Source organism: Melospiza melodia, chromosome 3 (genome assembly GCF_035770615.1).
Source record: "Melospiza melodia melodia isolate bMelMel2 chromosome 3, bMelMel2.pri, whole genome shotgun sequence".
Lineage (NCBI taxonomy): Eukaryota > Metazoa > Chordata > Aves > Passeriformes > Passerellidae > Melospiza > Melospiza melodia.
The window spans coordinates 33,377,621-33,400,376 of record NC_086196.1 but is presented as its reverse complement, the minus strand read 5'-3'; the positions used below and the strand labels follow the sequence as shown (position 1 = coordinate 33,400,376).

At 37.2% G+C, this 22,756-nt stretch overlaps 1 protein-coding gene across 11 annotated transcripts in view; it reads right to left on the bottom strand.

Moving 5' to 3' along the window:
* EYA4 (EYA transcriptional coactivator and phosphatase 4) overlaps positions 1–22,756 on the bottom strand; it is a 140,678-nt gene that overhangs the window by 28,840 nt on the left and 89,082 nt on the right. For 8 of the 11 annotated variants that reach the window (XM_063151211.1, XM_063151215.1, XM_063151214.1 and 5 more), the window contains 8 exons: positions 16,552–16,676; positions 15,353–15,421; positions 10,262–10,354; positions 4,499–4,565; positions 2,442–2,584; positions 2,156–2,299; positions 1,184–1,263; positions 618–798 (listed from right to left, as the gene is read on the bottom strand). In XM_063151211.1, the coding sequence (XP_063007281.1) occupies positions 618–798; positions 1,184–1,263; positions 2,156–2,299; positions 2,442–2,584; positions 4,499–4,565; positions 10,262–10,354; positions 15,353–15,421; positions 16,552–16,676 (902 nt within the window). The remainder of the gene's footprint in view (positions 1–617; positions 799–1,183; positions 1,264–2,155; positions 2,300–2,441; positions 2,585–4,498; positions 4,566–10,261; positions 10,355–15,352; positions 15,422–16,551; positions 16,677–22,756) is intronic. The other 3 variants (XM_063151219.1, XM_063151216.1, XM_063151217.1) reach the window with 2 other exon arrangements.

The following is a 22,756-nucleotide window of genomic DNA, read 5'->3' as shown; positions in this document are numbered from 1 at the left end:
TGCATGAGTGAAGCTGGTGCCCTTGAAAGAGACTGCACTGAGAGTGCTGAAGAAAAACTAAAAACTGCCACTACCCTCCAGGGATGCCCTAGGAATGCAAGCAGCAGGCTACTGTGCTGTGGTGGCTGTGCACAAGAGGGCAGGGCTGGGCAGGCAAAGGGAGCCGCCTCATGTCTCCAGATAATGCTCTCCTTGCAAATTCAACTATTCCAATGCAATTTTTCTTTGTAGTGCTAATAACTAATTTCTTTATTCTTGGTTATTTAAATTAGTGAATTAGCAAGCATGCCTTGTACAAATTTGAACACATGCGCTTTTAAGTGAAAAATGGTATCTTGCTTTAAATTCTTCCCAGCAATAATTCAGAATGTGTAGGTGGAAACAGCACTGTTCTACTACCAGTGATACAGACAACCATCTCAGTCTGCAAAAAGCTTTCTTTAATTAGCAAACAAACTGGACAGGTTTCCTAACTAACCAGTAAAATAGCTTATTTTGGGTGGTTTACATGACAAAGTTTTCTGAAAGGCGTGAACATAAATATCAATATCCATGCAAGCTGAATATGGAAATCTTTATACAAACAGCAAATAAAACACAAAAAAAACTGTTTTCACCTGAATGTAGATCTGTACCTGGTTGACTAGTCAAGCCAGGGAGAGAGTCCTGTAATTGGTAAGTTGATGATGATGAAGTGCCATCAGCCGTGTTGTTTGAGGTCATATATGCACCATATGTTGATGCTGAGTAATACTGTGCATACTGATTTTGGCCAAAAGCTGTGTATGAAGAATAATCCTGAAACAGCAGATGCAGCAGAGCACTCCATTAAGTACAGTAATGAGTGAATTCTTTCCCATTAAATATTTCTAAGCGTACAGTCATGTGACTTTTGCTAGTGTTTTGAAGGCTTCATTTAGCATTTTTTTTTAATTCAAAAATATTTAGTGTCTTTTAATTTAAAGATATTTACTAAAAGACTACAGGGAAGCTGCTGAAATATTTAAGTGCTAAAATATGTAACTAGGCTTCCAGTAAGAGTTTGATCATTTTCCACAGAAAATAGCATTAAATCACAGTGAGTCTCATTGAACATAACAGATCTAAATTAAAGTAACATGCTATCTCTGGAGTTATAGAAGTAATTTTGTAACTGGCAAAATAAAAATGGTTATATTCATACCTGTTGTGAACTACTGAAGTTTGTAGAATTTGAAACAGAATTGTTTGAATAAATAGTGGACGATGGTGTGAAACTAGAACCTAAAATTAAGAAATATAATTAACTCTGAGGACTTGTTTGTGAATCACAATAAAACTCTAATTAGAATATTCCATGTTAAGATATAGATTAAACAGAACAAAAAAGCCACTTGTATTTTCCACTAGAAGTATAAAGCATTGTAATGAAAGTTCAAAAGAAATTAAATACTACTTTCACACACACAGGCATATGTATGTTCCTCTCCACACCATGCAAGAAAGGTATCAGCAGTAAGTCACCTCACCAATTTTCAGTTTATTGCATTCTCACCTCTCCTCAAATACCGTTTTTCTCTTTTGCCTTCATTTCTAATACTTTAGTGCTATGTTTGCAAAACCAGAACCTTTTCAAAAGACTATATCCGGGCGTTTTTAATCAATCTGTAATGAGGCATGTCCTTGTTTTTAACATAAATCAGATGATTCATATTGCAGTTTGTAATATGAAGAAGATTACCCATTGTATAAGAAGTTTAAAAATGATTCAAATAAAATAGGTTATCAGTGACCAGAGGGTAATCAATGAATTATTAACTGAATAGCAAATGAAAGAATAAATATCAATTAAGGAGAAATTCTAAAAAATTATGTTAATCCAAGGAGAAACAAGTATCAAATTATGTCAGGAACATCATGCATCAAATTATACTCAGGAACATAAAAAAACAAGGAGAAGAGATTTTTATAGATTAGTAAATATAAAAAGTGCTTCCAGTCCTGCCACTAAAAAAATTAGTGCATTTCACTCCATTGAAAAATCCAAAAGAAGGCTCGAGTAGGGACTGCATTCCATGCCCCGATCTGAAGTAACAGATGATCAAAATGACAACACAGATGCCGATTAGCACTGGGAAGGAATAGTTAGCTTTAAATTTTAGAGGTGGCTACTCACCTGGCATCTGGTAGGAGTAGGGTGTTTGGCCTGGCTGTGGGGTGGAAAACCCTGGGCTGTAACTGAGGCACCCGCTCTGCAGAGGAGATTGGGTCTGCGAGAGCCCACTTTCCGTCTTGATGCCTGGCAACATTACACCCAAATCTGTGTAAGAAATTAATTTTCAACTGATTCTTTAAAATATTTTTGTTACGGTTGGGAAAACAAAAAAAGAGAAAGCAAAACTGGCATTGCAGTCGGCACTGCTTTTATTAGTAGGCAAGGTGAATAAGAAGTGGTCGAATACCGTAGGTGGGCAGGCTGTAGGGCTGTCCTGTCTGTGAGTAGGCCGTGTACACCGCGGGCTGCTGCATTCCCGAATACTGCGCTTGGCCGGCATAGGCAGACATTGTTTGAGCTGCTGGTGTAGAAAGAATGTGCGGATAGGGCCTAAATATCAGGAAAAATAGCATTACTGTGGCAACAAATACTTTGTATGTTGATTCAAGCAATAAAGTAAAGAAAAAGGTTTAAAGATGTCCAAAGGCAGTTCATTATTCTGCCAACTGCTCCTCTTCTGGGATTTATTCCATCCCCCACTGGAATAAGCTGAAAGACACTCTGTCCCACCTTGCCCAAGGAACAGTGAATATTTTATGCTGTCCCATCACTACAATTTAATTCTTAAGATACTGTGTCCACTTTTAGGTGGGCTGTGCCGCTGCTACGTGTCTTTATATGGATTTAACATCTTTCAGTCAAAATCAGAACGCTTCAATTAGAAAAGCCTCCCCAGGTTTTTAATTCAGTGGAGGGAAACTTGGACTAGAAGAATAGAGGAAAAACAGAGGTGAATGTTGAAGCTAGTACATTATATCATCTGTGTAGGTTCTGCTTCAACAGACATGTAGCCTCTAGCTTCAATGGGCGATGGATCCTACCCATGGAGAGCAGCATAAAAAATACTGACACCAGTACTTTGGTAACCAGATGGGCTTTAAATGTTTGGAAAATATGGGCTAGGAAAATAGAATGGAAATAAAAATGGTCTTTTATTTGTGAACACTGAGGTTTTATAGAGAGATTGAATAAAATCAAGTTTAAATTTTTTGCCCTCCGGAGTTGCAAAAATATACAGAGAAACATTTTTCTTGGATTGTTTTGTAAGTCAAGTAAGACTTTATGGACCAAGAGTTGAATAAACACACTCTGCAGAATTACGCTAACTGAAACCTGGCCATTAAAAGCCATGACTAAATTTCAGATTCCAATTTTTAATTTTTTTTTCCTTCTAATTAATTCAGTAGAGTTGGCAGCATTTACTATCAGAAAAGGATTACTCATTAATTTAGATGCCAAAAAATTGTAACAGTAGATTGAAAATTCTATTAAACCTTGTAATATATTTGGCCAAAAGAACCTAATACAGTTTGCCAAAACCTGTTCAAATTGGAATGATGGTTCTTACTTCAGGCACCTACTTTCTGTATTAATAAATTTTGGCTACTATCATAAGATTGCAAATTTATTTTAAAAAAACTTGAAAGAGCTTAATTAGCTCTTGAATCTTTAGATTCAATGTTTTCTCTGTACCAAAGTCACACTGATAGCTGTATCAAATAAACGGAAACAAACAGATGGCATACTGGAATCAAGAACCCTTGTGCACAGGACAAGCAAACTAATATACTGCCAACTGCAGCAGTTTCATACATCTTTCGTGCTTCTTCCTAAAGTTCTCACTCCTACATTTGTGTGATTGCCCAAGAGTCAGTTTCCCCCATCAAAAAAAAAAAGGCACGAAGAAATTTTTTATTTCTAACAACATCCGTTGGCTTAAAAATAATAAGATTAAAAGCTAATCCAATTTATTTGATTTTTAAATCTTATGATATCGGAGAGGGACAAGGAAAGGGTGGTTCATGATTGTGGAATGTTTGGAAGCGTTTAGCAATGCTGGCCTTGGACGGGTCAGGGACAGGGTTAACCCCCAGTATGCAACTTGTGGATGCAATTGTGATTTCCCTATATAAACTGACTTCTCCAAAATATATCTGTATATATTCCCTGCACATGCTGTTAATATGCTGATGTCTGAGAATGCAACAGTCTGATTATTTTACTTCTGTTGAGCACTGATATTTAAGGGTGTTTCTTGCGCAGCAACACTGCACAAAGCAGAATCTTACTCTGTAGACACATGAGGAAAAAAAAGTTGGAGAGGGAGCCAGTACCGGAGCCAGTACCGTGGCTTAAGAATTTTCCTTTTTCTCTGTTTCTCCTGCTGAACACTTGTTTGCAACAAACCACAAAACTGCCCACAGCCAAGGTCTATGAAAGACTAGAAGAGGTGCAGACACTAACTTGGAGGGATATATCTGTGGAGAGTACTGGTGCGCTGATCTGGGACTGTAGCCACTACTTGTTATTACTGCAAAACAGAAAACAAGAGTACAGCAGTTAGAAACACCATGAGACCCACACAGCCACACAGTGTGAACTAAAGCAGGAACATTAACAGAGAAGCCTATTGAAATGGACAGCTTTTCAAGGAAGCAGATGTCACCAGTAAGTACCACAACATTAAAAAAAAAGTAAAAATTAAAAACTTCCAAATCTTTTGCTGTTGTGCAGAACTCTTTAGTTAGCATGGGTGTGTCACGCTTTCTCAGCTTGACTAACATTTCTGAGTGTATTGCAGAGGCATGTATTTCATACATCACCACACACTGTAGATCTTTCAAATTTGCAAGTTGTATTAAAAGGGGTAGTTAAAAACAATCTTGGGATCTAACATATTTCATGGGATTGAAGTAACATACACATACCTTTATAGTCTCACATTAACAAGAAGTTCAATTTTGGAAAATCATGTTTTATATGGTTGTGACTAATGTTAGTTAGCTTAGGTGATGGAAGATACTGGATTGAGCACTGGAAAGCAACTATCATTCTTTAAAAAGAGCACAAGTAGAATATAACCCCTAAAACCAGCATTTTTATTTTAAAGTATGTATAAACAGTCCTGTTCAGTAGCCATCCAAATTGTGTGTATCTATACTATTCACAGCTGCATTCTCCAAGAAAGCTAACAGAACAATAGTCATAACCCATTAAAATATCATCCAGAAGCAGCGCTCACACTGGATTAATTCCAAGTGTTTGGAAGTTTCCCTTTCCTTTAGCCATCTGTCTTGACTAAGACAGATGTATTCCAAATATATGTACTCTAAAGTGTTGAACCAATCCCTTCAGAGCAAATCCATACTGGGCAAACATACAGAGTGTCTTTATTAGGCCATCTGCTGTTCATTCACTTTTCAAAAGATTAAAGTAGTACACAATGAAGCACTGGAATTTCTTTAGTCTAATCAATCATAGTTGTACTTCAAAGTGTACCCTCTTCCTGAGTTATTCATAATGGTAGTAGAAATGAACATTCTGAATTTTATAAGTGACAAATAGGTTTAGGTTCCTAACTATTTTATGAAACATGATACATTTCTACATCCAGCCCTAATTAATGTGTCTCAGATCTACTGCTTTGAACACACAGAGAACTTCATATTTTTAAAGATAGTTTAAATGCATTTAGAATGTATAGAACTTAAAAGGAAAATACAGTAGAAGAAAAACAATTAACTTCTTTTTAAAATGTGCAGTTAAATATGGCTTGAAAGTAAAGAATTGGATAATGACTTTTAAAATATGTGCCATTAGATTTCATAAAAGAGTTGCTGTTTGAAAAGATATTGAGGGTTTGCCTGTAATGGAGATCTGCTAAATTTCATTTTGTGCGGATATTGTTTTTGAGGGTTTTTTTGAGAATGCTTTTCCCTGGTTTAGAGCAATCTGCTACATGTGCAGGCAGCTATTCCGAGAGTCAGACAAACCTATAGCTGTTTCTATCAATGTAACTGGTTCATAGAACTCCAAAGAATGCTCTTGGTTATTTCAGGGTTGATGAGTAATTAATCTTCCCTGTTGTAGCTCTGTGACCTTTCTAAAGACAAGCAATAGCAGCAGAGTGACCTTGGTGGTTCTCAGGGCAAGGAACTTTTGTGATCCATTATCGGCTTATCGGATCATTTTAGCCATACTGCTTCACTTTTTGTCTCATCATTTGCTGGATGAGAGCTCAATCAATTAATCACTTTGCTTAAAGCACATTTACCATGCCACTCCACCTTACATAAACTACAAAAAAAATTAATTACTATTAATTTAAATCATTTCAGCTATCAAAATAATTTTCAGCAAAAACTGTCCTGCCTGCATTTTCATTCTTTCTGCATATACCTTATTTTTAAAATTCAGACAAGAAAATAAAATACTTTTGGACTGTCTCTGGTTTTAAATTTCCTTGTTTTTATCCCCAGTTTTCCCTGATGATACAGTTGTAAGGAAGAGAAAGAGGCAAGACTAAAAAAATCCATTCTTTTCACTGTTTATGTGTAGCTTGTCCCTGCAATTTGTCCACTACAAACTGAGATGTTTGAGAAACATTTCAGGGTGTGAGGCCTATCAGAAGAGAACATTGTGACCGAGTGGAGCCTGCAGACCACACCTGTATCTCACAGATGAAACTGCTAATTCTAAGGGTTATCAAACTTCAACAGCTTTGGCTGCTGGATACCCTCCTGACATCCCTTGTCTGAGGACTGCTGGCAGTGGAGGAGATGATGGAGTCAGGTTCCCCTGGGTTTTGTGGTGCTTTATACAGGCATTATATGAACGGGGCTAAATGCTCTTTTGTGGTGCTTATATTAAAAACCAAACCAAAACAAAAGGAAACGAAATTGTTTCTTCTCTGAAAAACTCAAATATTCTTAGGACTTCAGTACTTGAAATTACCAGAGGAATGCCCTTCAGGGCAGGTGTAAGACCCTTGATCTCTCCTTTTCCCATTAATGTTGTTTCACAGAGGGGGCAAGCTGACAGCCAGCTCTTACCAGTCACTCTCTTAGTTCAAATGGCCAAGGTGGTTGTGGAGGACTTAAATGACCATTAGCTGTTTTAATAGCATGTGTTGGGTTCAGTATATAAATATGGGCTGGAGTTTTGTACATTTTCATTACATATTTGGAAAATTCTGTGCAAAAAGGTTAAGTTAAAAGGACCTCATTTAAGTAACATCACAATCTCTATGCACAAGGGAACCAAATGTAGGTCAAACAGCAGTGACATTCCCTAAGTTCACCTTCATAGCCTTCAGAAATTGTTTTCTATACCTATAAACTGTATTCTATACCCTGTGTGTAATAAATACTAAGTAAAAACAATGAGAGCATCAAATACCTCTCTCTCCACTCCACTAAAATGATAAAACAGTTCTCAAATTAATCCACAGTTGTAAGCAATATATACACAGTATTACAGTACAGCAGCTGCAACAAATTCTCAGTGCATGAAACTCTCAGTTAAGGGCTGTGCACCTCTCCCAGTCCCGTGAATGCCCACCCCACTGGGAACGTGCTGCACAATCACAGAGCTGCAAACTGAGGACACTAATTACCAACAGCTGCTCTTTGAAGAACAAGGAGGAGGAGGAGGAAGGGGGTGCACAATGGGACTGCTCACCTGGCTAACCCATGCCCAGAGGCACAGCATCTCCCCGGGGCAGCTCTCCAGCACAGGGGAACGGGGCCCTGAGCATGAGCTGCAACACATGGGCTGGAGCCCTGAACAGGGGCTTCCCAATCCCAGGAGAGCTGCCACTCTAAATTCAAGAGATCTATGTGCTTTATCTTTTCAATCAACAGTTCACAGAATCAGTTTTCTGTGGAGTCTAATCTGTCTCTCCTGTCCTGGACCTGACACAATCTGCTTGACCATCACTTACAGTGGTCATTAGGGACAGAGATGACTGCTTCACACCCCACATGGCTTATTGAGCCTTCTGCTCAGCTCCAGGACAGGTCACATGTTTTGACTGCTCTTGGAGCAGGGAAATCAATCTAAATGGGTAGAGTGTTTGAAGGAGAGGATTTCTGCATGGCAGACTCTCAAATGCATCTCAGCACCAGGAGTTCTCTTTTCACCGATGCCTCATTTCATAAAATACAGAGAAGTGCTGGCATCATGACTTTGCCATGGTTGGGAGTAACACATATATGTCCCTCATTTTCAGGAAAAAGACAAACTGTTCAGTGTTGGGCTTTGCTATGCATTCTTTCAGTCACAGGTGGCTCATTTGAAATATCATCTGTCTACTAGTCAGCATTTACTGGTTTTGGCAACCCACTAAACTTCCCAAATAATCAGTTAGGCTGAAAACTCAGAGAAATCCTGGTGTTGCTGAGTTTTTACCACTCTTTAGCACTTCTCCCATAAAATTAGAGGAAAAAAATTGTCTGATTTTGTAGTACAAGTAAAAGGCAAGCACAGAAGTAACACATTCAATCTTTAGGAAAGGCTGAGTGCATTATCAGGACAGCTCTGCATCTCACTCTGATGATGAAGACTGCACGTCACCCAGACAGGCAGACTATTGATTTCCCACTGAGAATGACTGTACTCATTTACTGCTTGAGTTTGTGCACTAAACTGAGAATCAGGTTCGTATTTCTTTTGAGTACGCAGGTGGCTAACAGGCAAAAAAGGATTATGCAAGGCTCAAATTCCTGCCTTTTTTTTTAATCTTTTTTTTTTTGAGGCACCAACTTTCTAAACATGCAAAGTGTAGAGATCTCAAGACTTCTTTTGAAGTCAGTGGAAGCTGATGGGTGAGTGGCACCTGGGGAAATCAAGCTGTTACTCAGTTATCTAAACCTGAGCTGAAGGCTGCAATTCTTGGCACTCCGATGTTGCCTTAGCCATAGAATAAAACTCAACTGCCTTAAATACATGGCAGAAGCTGATAAAACTCCACCAACAACGAAAAAATCATATATAGAGTTGGATATTTTATGATTTGTAATCATTACTAATAAAATTTTAGCATTGAGTGAAAACAGAGCAAAAAAGAAAAGCTAAATTTTTGCCCAGACTATTTAATTTTTATGGAACTTTTTAGTCTTTAGGCTGAGGTTCCTGTCAGTATAATTATAATGAAAATAAAAATGAGGACATTTTTCTAATCAGAAATAGTAAATACTTTAAATCCCACAAAATACCTTTTCTTCAGACATTAAATTAGTTATAAATACTTTTCTGAATAATTAACTTTTGGTTTCAACTGATGGCTAAAAGACAATTCCAAAACCTGATTAAAAAAAATTAATTACACAGAAACATAGTGATTTCCAAAATATTTTATATAGGGCTTGACTACCTAAGTCTACCCAAGTAACAATAGCATCAGTGTGGCGTGTGATTCGTGGCTTTAGTGTTTCATTTCAGTCAGGCTATTAGTGAACTCGTATTTCCAGATGCAAAACTTACCCTCCTTCCTCTCCTCTTTAATATTATTATTAGCAGGATGCAACTGAATTATTAGAAGGCTGATCATCTGTACCTTTCCACAGTTCATCACATTTTAATAATTTATAGGGATCGACTTAAATCACTGTTGGTTTGAATTTTTTGAGAAGTAATTGAAGCCTATGATTATTTAGAGTTAAACAATTTTCTTGGAAAGAAAGTAGCTCATCCCAGTGGAAAGAGACTAACATGGCAATCTGATCAGTGTTTAAAGTAACACACTGCTAATAGCAGTAAAAGGATTAGCACTGAGGCATAAACCTTAAGATTTGAAACTGCTCAAATTAGCATGGCTGTTACAAATACAATCCCATTTTTTTTCCTAATATCATACGACACTAACACTGAGAAAAAGGATCTACAGTACCATAATAACAGTATTATTTTGAGACTTTTGCAAACAGCAGTGGTCTAAGGCATCATCATTAGGCATTCTTTAAGATCACACCTCACATAAATTGCTGAGTTGCATTTACAAAAATGAAAAATCTATTATTATTATTATTATTATTATTATTATTATTATTATTATTATTATTATTAATAATAATGATAATAATAATAATAATAATAATAATAATGATATAATATAATATTTTACAGTAGCTTTGTGAAGATTGCTTCCATGCAAATGTTCACTAGTGATGGCAATTAAATGCTGCATTAATGTGCATCTAATAAAAAGTCATTTTATTATGGCTTTACCTGACCCAGTAAAAGTGTCAAGCGATGCATCTCCAGTTGTTGTTGCTGTTTCACTGTTGTTCATGGGTTCTGTTTTGACTGCAAGAAGAGACACTACATAGGAGAATAAGTAGACATGAGATTTTACTTCTAGATTCATACTGGAGTCCTCATGCCAGTCTCACTAGTGGTAGTCCAGCTCAAACAAGCCCACGTGCAACAGCTTCAACCTTTGCTCTGGCACCATACTGAGACAATTGACAGGAATCTGACAGGAATGCCCATTTATCTGCACAGCTCTGTACCTGTGCATTCATCCAGCTATTGGTTTTGGCAACTGGAATATCTCTGGGGGAGATTTCACCATAAATTTGATTGATTCTAACAATATCCTAAGAGTAGCATAGAGGAAGGAAACATTAACTGTCAAGGGATGTAGAAACATTAACTGTCAAGGGATGTAGCACATAATAGAAATAGTTTTGCAAGTAAAACAATTATAATATGGTTTCATGATAATACAAAAGGAAATTACTTTCACAGTGCCAGCATGTTGCCTTTTTCCTCCCCCTTTTACAGAGTCTGTGGGGGTCTTTTTGAGCTAGGCCACCAACAAGCAATTTTTCATAACTGAAGAGAGAAGTTTTAAAGGAAAAAAAGCCAAAGAATGAGAGTAGGACACAAATGACAGTCATGACAAGTCAGCTTCTTAATCAGAGGTTATCAAACAGTTTAGTCTACTCTGAACCCAAATTTATTTCTTGGGGATCATCGTGCAGTCTTACCATCCAAGCTGTAACTGAAAGCACAAAAAGCACCACCAAAGCAACACAGATTTCTGTAATTAAGTATGTTACCTGGACAGAACATTTGGCATGGATTTTTGTAATGGAATTTGGGAATCATCCATCCAGCTGGTGTTGTAAGAAACAGCAATAGAGAATGTGCTGCAGCTCCTATTAGCCTGTCTGACTGGCAAATGTGGAAGCCTCAAAATTTTAATGCAATTTCTTCATGAAGGGCTGTGAATGAACACTCATCACGTGTTTCTGGATATCACAGGTTGGTGCCCAGGGCCACAGAGCGAAGAGGCAATGAAGACCTGCACAAGCAACCACCACAGCTGCCTGCCAGGTACCCAAACTGCGAGGGCACAGCCTGGGATTTGTGAAGAAGCCTTTGCTGTGACAGGCAGCCTGGCAGAGCCCCCCAGCAGGTCTAACACAGGCCAGGGAGAGGCGTTCTCTGCCAGCTCGTTACCTGACGCCTCTGAGAGGCCTCAGCTAAGCTGACCAAAGCTCTCATCTGTCAACATCACTGCAGCCACGTTTGACTGCACTGGCAACAGCAAGGGAAAGGGGGGAATTTCATGTCCTGAGCTGGCAATGTATTTAAAAACTGTGGCACAGATTCAAGTCACCTAAATCAAGCGTATAAAAAGTGCCCACTAATCTCCCTTTATGTTTAGATGAGACAGAGAGGTATTTCCAGGGGTTGATTCCAAGTATGGCCTGAGCTGCCCTCAAGCTCGCCGTCCCTCATACAGTCTGCAGAGCAAAAGGCTGTGCAGGAGATAAATAAAGGACTTTGTTTCCTCACAGGAAAAATGTCCAGAACAACACCTACAGACCCACTCTGCTATTCTGCCAGGGGTCTGTGAGCACTGTGAATTGTTCATTAGAAATTGCACAGCTACCAGTAAAGCTGCCTGTGACAAGCCCTGTGTGAGCTACCTCTCCTACAAATTGAGATTCCATGTCCAGTCACACTGCCTAATGGATCTTATTCAGGAAGTCACATGGGATGCTGCTGATGCCTACAACTGTACAAGTGACCTGGGCTGAAGTCAGAGGGACACCAGTTTGGATCAAGCAGGACAAATTGGGATGCATTTTTCTCTGTGACTGCTGGAGTGCCCTGCAGCATTACTGGTGCACCAGTGCCAAACAAACCAAGTAGCCCCTTCTGGTTTCAGCCATACAGTTGCATCTTTCCATCTACTGTCTCAGATTAAAAACTTTTTGCATGTGTGTCTTTTGAATGTAAATTTCTTTTCATTATCATTTCTCTTTCATAAAACTACCATAAATAGTAGTTAAAACTACTAAATAGTCTCCCTGCAAGCAGCGGGATATTAATTCAATATGGAATCATTAGTGAAGAATTTCAGCCACATTTTTGCAAGCTGTCATGCACTCCTCATTTTGCTAGCTATTATCTTTTCAATTAAAAAAAAAAAAGCTGTGACAAAAACAACCCAAAAAGAAAAAAAGTAATTCTTAAGAGCAACAGAATAATGAGTCATTCCCATTTCTATAATTATTTGAGAAGGATGTGATTTTATTTTCATCATATCAATAAAACACATATAAAGAAAAGGTTCAAGGGCCATTTGTCACAAAATTATGGTCTCCATTAAACCTCTCAGTCATGTGGAACATGAATGGTTGCCTGAAGTATCAAAAGTATGTAAATTAATTTATTTGCTGATTACTACATACAGATACCTCTATGTACTTCTGCAAAGTCTGGACATCTTCCTACATGAAAAAAAAAAAGTACTCTATAGTACCTTTATCTCTTTCTGCTTAATAAGAAGGTATTTCACTATTATACGTAGTCAGCTACAAATGTTCAGTACTGCATCCAAGAAGACAGTATGCGTTTAACTGTTATATTTAACAAAAATGTCAGTCATGAATTGAAATGTTTACTTTAGAATTGTGTCTAGTTCTGGTTAATGCCAGCTGCGCTGCACTGCCATCAGCATGAATAGACACAATCTTTTTTCTTTCCCTGTCAAGAAAATAATCTAATACAAAAGAAACTCTCTCCTGTACTTAACTTGAGGAAAAACATTATATTGGCACTGAATTTTGCTGGAAAATACCTATAGAAATTGTTTTTATATGTGCTTGTCTTTAAACAGTTCTACTTTTTTGCATTCAGGTTTCATGACAGCAAGGAATTCATCAAGGTCCTTTCTCAGTGTAGCTGGAAATTTTTACTATTACCTATTTTTCTTTATGCTTTACGTCATTAAATAAAGAAGGGAAAAAGCACAAAGCTAACTAAGGAAAAAGAAAATATTCTAACATCCCTTTAAGAGTACTAATTTTTTTTGTTTGTTTTATGTATTGAAAGGGTGAAAATAAAATGAAAAGCAACCTCTAACTGGAAATACATTTGAGTGCTGCTAGCAGTGAAGACTGTCCATGTTCTGCTTTCAGATGGGATAGAGCAAGCAGCTGTGTGCTGCTTAGTTACCAGCTGGGCTTAGACCATGACAACACAGGGACAGAGCAGAGCTACAAACATCATCAGGTGCTGGGGCACGTGGTGTACAAGGAGCCCCAAGAAGCTGGGCTTGTTCTGTCCTAGGAAGAGGAGGCTGAGGGGAGAGCTAATTGCTGCCTGCAGCTATCTGATGGGAAGGTGCAAAGATGACAAAGAACAAAGGCACGCTCACCTCAAAAGGTGCCCTGGGAAAAAACAGGTGGGAACAGATACAAGCTGCACTAAGGGAAAAATCCAATTAGATGTAGGAGGAAAATTCAATGCTGCCTTGAGCGACACGATCTAACAGCGATGTTGGCTCTGCTCTGAGCAGTTCTTGGCCCAAATGGCCTCCAGGGATCTCATCCAAACTTCATTATTTTAAGGCTAACTCAGAATACAGCTCCCAACAAGCAAAAGCTTCTACAACAGACCTTGATGAAAGGACTTAGCAGATCAAAATGACTGCTATTCTGCTGACCACTTTTTTTATTTTCTCTAAAGCATTCCTCTATGTTAAGAACTGAAAAAGAATGCAGAGTTTTAGGGGCAAGAGGTGATAATACTATGCATGAAGGAGGACAAGCAAGAATGTTGCAGTGTAATGAGAAGTTGCAGCAAACAAATCTGATTTTAAAAGCTCATGTAAAACAATAAACCCCATAGCTTATCACAGGAATGATTTTCCTCTTTCTTTCAGCAGGCCTTAAGAGTTTCCTGGGAATATACTCAAGAACAAGTACAATTCTGAATATTCTACTGCCTATGGAAAATCAGATTTAATACAAGTAACACACTGTATGTCCTCGCTACTAATAATTAGCACTTAAATTGTTACCTTCCACATTTACCTGAACATGCTGAACAGCTAAAAGAGGAGACAGCCCAAGTTATCTCAGTCTTCCTTAAACTTAAAATCTTGTCATTCAGCAGCAGCATTCACATGGAACAACTTATTCTAGTGCAAATGAATTTTGTGCTCAAGAAAACTTTTTTTTGGCAAATTTTCTTTGCATATATGTTTTACAAATGGCAAGATGATTCTGAGGGATTTTTTAAAACAACAAGTTTTTTGAAATCTTCCTAACTTTAGTCCAAACCTGTACAATTTAAGCACTTTTGTAATGACTTGTAGAGAAACATAGTGATGCATGTTTACATCTATGATTAATCCCATATGTACTGTAATGATGTCACATATAGAGTTATTATTAATCCTTACAACTTCTGACAATTAATAATACATGTCAGGAAACTCATAAGTGAAAACAACAGCTTGGAAAATTTGGCCAAAATTTTGCAAAGTGGCAAGTTACATGTGGCAGCACATTAGACATAAGCTTTGATTAATAATGAAAGCCTTAGTAGGAGTAAGAGCAATACTGTCAACCTTGACTTGTGCTCAGGTAATCATGCAATGTTTTACTTAAAAACAAAAGAAAAGCAAATGGGCATTCTGTGAAAATTCCATCGGTCTGATTTCCACCAATGCTGACTACTGGCACTTCCCAGCAATGCTGAACACCACAAGACAATCCCAGTCACTCAGAGCATGTAGACAGCTAAGCTAATTATAAGCGGGTTAAATTCTCCTTGCTCATCAAATGACTTTCAGAGCATTGTAAGATAACTGCTCATAGCAACTTCCTAACAGTTTTCTGGCTGTGGGAAAAGCCTTTGAGAAAGGGTAGGAAAAAATGCTCAGGGTGAGGGGGAACCCCATGAGAACTGAGTTCAAACTGCATAAGAGAAGACCAGAGAAAATGGAGAGAGATGTCACACAGCAGCCATGGGGACACACCACACACGCATGCACTGTACCAGGCTCTCTCATACTTGTTGCAGAGGAGGGAGTACTGCAACTCAGCAACCAGTCTGCAGTATTTAACACAGTCATGTTGTCTCCTGAGAACAGCAATGGTACAACAGTTCATTCTCCCAATGCCTGTTTAGTGTAAATGAATAGTCTTCAAGGCAAAGCAGTGTTTTGGCACTTTAAGTCAAGCCTTTTAACAGAACTGTATTGGTTTTATGGGTATTATTTTAACTGGTTTATTTATGCACATTGTATAATACAGAGGCATCCAGTTACTAGTGTTCTTTAATAGCATGCTGGAAGTTTTCTCCTCTCTTTATGCTGGAATAAGGATTCTGTTTAAAAATACGGTTCAGCTCTTCTTTGCAGAGCTCAGTTGCCCTCCCAGGCACATCCACTTGTTATTGACATTGACAGATTTTTATTTAAATAGAGTAAGTGAATAAAATGCTGTACCTTGTGGCCAGAAAGAACAAGCCAAAAAAAAATTTCTTAGTACTAAATGCTAAAACAGACAGTAATGTATAAACTGTAAAGAAGGAACTCTAGTTTGACTCATCTCCATGGTGTCATTTTCATGGACTGCACCTCAGAGTGTGGCACCCAGCCTCCCACTGCTATGGTAGAATTGGTTATCTGAAACCATTGGAATATCTGTATTGTAGCTGTATGGCCGTGTTACAGCATCACCTACAGCATTAATGACCAGTTGCTGCTGAGGAAAACAAACAATCCCTTTATTACAAACTTTCATTACCTCCCAAGAAGTGAAATTCATCAGCAAAAAAACCCTCCATATTTCCTAAGTCTAATTGTGATGCACTTCTCTTGATAATGATTTTAATTTAACATAAATGCAGTGACTCAGGGTATAAGAGTAAATTATTACTCATCGAGGAAATATGACACAGAAAATATAATTCATTTTTAAGTTACTAACAGGTATAAGCAAACATGAAACACTGTACTCAAATCAATCATTCAAAATTTTCCTTATTTCATCTTTGCACCTTGTTTCAGTTCTGCCTCTTACTTTAGCTGGTGCAAAGCAAAGAAGTAATGATGGAATTAGAAATTTACACTTGTATGACTGCCAATTTTTCATAATTCTTGCTGGATTTATAAATGGGTATACAGTAATTTTTGAAACTGCAAAAAAAATGCATATGACTATAAACTAGGCAAAACTTTCTGTGTGCCAGCTGTGTCTTATACTTACCTCCTGTTCCATTTGTTGTGACTGATGTGCTACTGAGATTAGATTTATCCAATTTGGAACTACCTGCTGCATCACTACTTCCAACAAGATTATGAGGACTGGCTAGATCCTGCATTTCCATAGACCTGTTAAAAAAGATGACAGTATTAATGCATTGTGACAGTATCTAAAATATACTGCTTTTTCTATAAAACCTTTTTTTTTTTTTTTTTTTTTTAATATGGAGGGTTTGCAAAGCATCCAGGCTAACAAATCAGTGCAGGTTCCTTTGACACCTTTGCTTTTTACCAAACCTAGGAATGTAGTTAACAGCAACATTGCCACTATTTTCCACTTTTCCTTTAGATATTATGAAGTGACATGGGCTTATGAAACTTCCCCTGAAACACAGCACAGAGTTTGTGCATAAGAAAGCCAAAACAGGAACTTCTGCCTCTCATTATCTTTATTCCAACCACCAGCAGTTACTGCATCCACACTGAATTACAGGAACAGCCCATATAAGTGAATGAACAGAACTTTTGTGCACATCTGGAAAATTCTTCACTCCTACAAATATACATATTCTTCTTGGATCTCTTGATACTTGTTTTCTTGTGCGTAATTTCTGGGAAGCTTGCAAAATTTCAGGTGGATTTAGGCTGCCATGAATTGAAGCCTCACAGTTACACTGGGGGCCTGTAGATGGCTTTCATGCAGTGACAACAGATCTGCCTTTCTCAGACAAAGACAGAGCAGACAAGGAACACTTCTTGTTAGACCGGTAATTGCAATCCAATTTGCAGTCTGTGCTCGCCCACTCTTTCTTCATTTATATATTAATTACACAGATTTTTTTTCCCCCAGAGAAACAATTTTCCTATATATGTGCAAAGTTGCCAGCCCATGTGTAACAAGAGAATGATCTACCATATGTGTACTCCAAAGGCCAACAGAAAGATTGACTTACAGAGGATGTGAAAGCCCTATTACATGGTAGAAGGCTGAGATGCAGAGGAAAGAGATGAACACTTGGAATGGTTCAGTAACAACAGCTCCCAGGCATTCATATTCTGACCAGGACAATCAATGGCAAATCATTAAGGGCAATACTCAATATCTTAAGAATTTATTTCAAGTTTCACTTTGAAACTGCCTATCTTCTGTGCTCCACAGATCCTGCTCTATGGAAAAACAAACAAAACCCTACTACCTTTCCAGCAAATACGGGTCTGCTGGCTGAAACTGGAATTTTTCCCCTCCAGAAAATGAAATTATCTGGCTTTTATACTCCAAATTCTGCTGATCTCCTGGATGATTTAATCCCTCACATTACATTAATTTAACCCACGACAGAGCTTTCATGTCTTGAATATATTTGAGAAAATGTAGGAAATACTATATCTCAACTGGGAAAATAAATGGAAGCTTTACCCAAAGCCACATGAAGCAAAGAATCCCATTTACTCAAGTAAATGAAGAATTCCATTTACTCAAGTAAAGGACTAAAAGTCAACAATGAGATGCTCTGGCTAAGTCATTGGTAGGATAGCCTGCCCAGCAGCACTCTGGATGAGCAGGGAAAAACTGGTATTGCTGCTGGCCATGCATCAGCAGGTAAGGATTTTACAGCCATATTCAAGGAAATGAAAAGGCACAAGCTGAGATTTGAACTGCACTGAACACAATTTCTTCATCTAATTGTATATACATTTCTACACCTCTGTCAGCAATGCATTTTATTTGTTGTCTACTGGAAATGTGATCAGTTAGATGAAATAAAATGAACTCAGGTTGTTTACCAGATTTTGTTTGGCGGTTTCTGTACAGCTAAAGGTTAAAAAAAGTCTATGAGTTTCCATCTTGTATGTATTTAAGGGAGCAGAAGAATGCTACACAAAATAAACAATGCGTGTTTCATCGCATACACAGCGTAATGCTCCCCACGTGTTCACTCGGCAGTTTTAAATATCATGATTTCCTGTTGAAGTATGATCAGCACACAGATACCTAGTGGGCAATTCTAGCTTAGAAAGTTCACACGTGTGTTTTTCCCCTTGGTTTGCATGAAAGTTACAACAATTCCTTTTCTGACGGGCATACATCATTGCCACAGATGCAAACACTTCAGCAGCATTTTAGAAGCAAAATCACTGGTTCACCTACCTAGGCTTTTTAAGAAGTATCCATTTTCAGCACTTTTCACAGTCAAATGAATCAGGTTTTCTTAATCAAATCAGATCTTTTTTTCATCAGAAAACTAGGTCCACTAACTCTCATTTTCTTGGCAAAGAATATAAACAATCAAATTTTGTAAAATGAATACTTTTTGTTCCAAACAAGCACGAAAGCTTCTGTGCAGAGAAGTATTTTTATCACCCTAACTTATTTTCTGTAACAAAATGACATCCCATCCACAGACATGGCAAGTTAATTAACTAAAAGTATTTTTAAATAGTGCCTTCACAAATAGACATTTTTTTCTGCTGGAGTAAAAGACATTTTGTACTTATTGGTACTCTATTCAGAATAAAAAGGATATCCAAACCAATAAAATTTTCACAAAACCATGTGTATACATTGTATTATCCTGGGTGCTCCATCCTGTGTGAACAAGTACAGGGATTACTTTAATATATCCCTATGTGATTTATTTACAGAAGTGCACATGTTGCCTTCTGTGTAACACATATAATTCAATTCTCTTTTCTGGATATATTTAGTTTGCCTTTAGCCTAAAGACTTCTCAGGAAGATGTAACAGACTTAGTAAATTCTTATCTTCCAGTGAATGGAGGATTCAGGAAAAATGCTTAGTAAAATGGACAAAATAATTCCAACATCTTGAATTCATTTTGTCAAACTAAATGTTTATCAGAGTCCTGCTTTCACTGACTTAATCAGAAGCAGGTTCAGGTTCAGTATGTGCTTTCCTGCACTAAAAAAAAAGTTTAAAAGAAATCTCTGAAGAAGTAATTAATACTTCTGAGTTTATGCAGCTATTTATTAAAGACTGCTTTCTAGTAAATGCACTGTGTTCCAGTTTAGGTGGAATAAAGTTTATTGTTAAAGGTGCTTAAAAAACTACACTGTACAATGTTATTTTATATATTTTGTTTCACTGCCACGCATATAACTGAGCTTCCATTTTATCCCTCCTGCAATATCTCAAACTGATACTTTAGAATAATTAAGTAAAATTCTACATTTTATAAAAAGATGCATTTTGTCAGGAAATGGATTGGATAAGAATAAGTTTTAATTATCTCTTGACTGTTTGAAGAAGATTTGCATTATTCCCAGCTTCTGAGCAAAAACCTGAAACCTGGCAAGACAGATTTGTCTTTTATTCTGCTTTGGCCGTGCTTAAAGTCTTTGAAAGTTGGTATTTGCACATGCTTAGTGGATCATTTCAGAGGCTTACTGGAAAAGTCTCTAAAACATTCCATTTCACAGATCAGTCTCCCAGATCTCAGTGGGCTTTAACTCCAATCTGTAGACAATTCTACCCAACTGAAGAAGGTTTAAGAATCTGTGTGGGGATTCTGAGCCTTCCCCGTCAGAGCATATTCTGTTCCCCAGCTTGACGTTACATCTTTTCAAGGGTTTCAAGCCTATGCTCAGAAGTGGATAAAGGAACAGCATCCAAAGAGACAAATTCCACCCTCTTCTGTCCCGTTTTCACAAGTGTGGATGAACAGAACTTGTGCCCACCCCAGACCACCCAACCTTGCCCAGAAGGTGTAAGCAGGACTAATTACGATTGGGCCATGTGACATCTCTCTATTTCTGTAAAGCTTTCTCTTGTGTTGTTTTAAAGGCAAAAAGCCCAAGCCTTGCTTCTATAGTTGTTTTAAAAATTCCTCTTTTTTCCCTCCCTTCATTACAATCACATATTCATTTGTGCACTGCAGACATAAAATTTATTTTCAGAAAATGTGGGTTGCTATTACCGTGTTATCCATCTGCATTTCCAGTTTAACTATTATTAAGGTGGACTTAGAGCTGGGTCCCTCCACAGCTTGTAACTCCATTAATTATTTTTTAATCCTACAAGTAGAACATATTTATATAATTTTCTTGAAAGAGGTGATGTTTTAAAATGTAAACTTTTTGCTTCATAATCAAGTTCAAACCTTTTTTACCAAAAAGATCAAAAGTATGAAATAATTTATCAAAGATTTATAAAAGAACAAATATTCTAACATGAAAACAAAGTACTTCAAATCCCAGCCCAACCAGAACATTTTACAAATACCATTTCCTTTGTGTAGAATTTGAAGCAAATCCAAATTAGAGGAGAACCAAAAGAAGGACTAGATGGAGCCTATTTAAAATTGAATAATTTAATTTAGTTTGTAAATAATCATAGCAAAAATTTTTAAAATATTTAAAATTCTTTTCTAGGAAATTCACCATATACATCTCTTTAGTAGAATCTCATGAAACTTCACAGAGGCAAAAATGCATATTATTGTTTTTATTACTACTACTACTACTATTATTATTACTATTATTTTTAGATTAGCTTCACCCCTGTTTTTCTAGTATGCCTCCTGTTGTAACACAAATTCTTAAATACTCCATAGTTTCTCACAGAAACGTGGAATCTTGTCCATTTAAGTTATCAGTTACCCTGGAGGTTCTGAAATTAAGCAAACCTTCCCTTTATTTCAAACTAAATTTTAGTGCAATAGGAAAGTTGGATAACAGAACTGTTCAAACTTGGCTAAATCTGTTTCCTACTGGTATCGGCTCAGCTCTCAGAGCAACTACACTGTTTTGAAGACAAGTAGATTATTTTTTTTCCATTTCCTACATAGATTCTTTTAGGCAGAGCTTTCAGCCATGTTCTGAACAGGACAAGTGAGCTCATCTCTCTTTAATATGCAGTCTGAACTAGATAATAAAAGCCTTTATTCTGACAAAAACATTCAAAATGGATGCACATTCACAAATGTCATTTGTCCAATCTACATAAAATCCTCAACAAAGTTTAAAACAATCAATAATTTATGTAACACCACAATTATAAAGGCTTTTTTTCTCCACTGTTTTGGGGTTTTGGTTTTGTTTGTTTGGTGTGGTTTTTTGGTTTTTGTTTTGTTTTCTTTTAAATTACATTCATAATTAGACTAGATATTTTTCATGTTTACTTGCACCTACAAGAACTGTAAATAATGCAATTAAAAAGAAGTTACATCAACCCTTCAAAGGCTACAGAGGGCAATAAGAAGGAAGGTGAAGAGAGAGAGATTCTGGATGATGGACAGGTTTCCAGAGAATATAAAGTTGTATACAAATTCACGTACACTGACACACAGACACAGTCAATCTTATAATAATTCTTTGGTGCTCAATATACACAAAAACATGTGTTTAGGTGTATACACAACAAAAAACTTCCCAACACCTTTCCACAGAAGATCTCCACCAATAATGCAGCAAAACACACAGCCAAAAAGGTCTCCTCAAGTGAATAATATTTCCAATCATTTCATTAACCCCAAAATAAAAGTCAATATTTACTTTTCCAGATGCTTTTGCACTGTTTATGGCAGTATTTTTCAATTTTTTTGTCAGTGTAAAAGGTAAGGAAGGAAGAGCACAACCAATGAAATAAATCTATTCCATTGAGACAACTACCCCTCTTGTTTTCCCTGGTTCATCAAACCCATCTATAGATCTTAAGCTTAGTAGATGGTCAAAATAGCAGAACTTTTGCTATTTTAGGCACAATATCCCAAAAGCTGCTCCTCCAACACACAGGTTCTGAAAACCTGCCAGATTTAAAAACAAATAATAGTACTGGACACTAGCAAGACCTCCTTCTTGCTCTCCTTGAGGCCTCCTTTCTTAACTTGTAAAGCAATACAGTGCTAAGAAGCAGTAAAATAATGTCATGTTATATTGATAAAGCCAGCAAATGCTCCTCAGAGTTTTATTTTATTACTTTTTTTTTTTTTTAGCAATACAGAAAACAAGTGCTTACCTTTCTGCAATCATTTGGGGACAGGAGATGGATTACAGCTGTATAATTTCTGTTTCTTATGTGTTTGGAAGTACAGTGCCAACATTATTATTAAAAAATAATGGAAAGAGGCAAAAGTAAAGTCACATTCATATTCCAAGAATAAAAATACTTCCATCAATCTACAACCAATGTCAGACAGAGGGTATCAAATAGAGGGAACCTTAGCAAAACAAAGAATTAAAACATCCAAGTC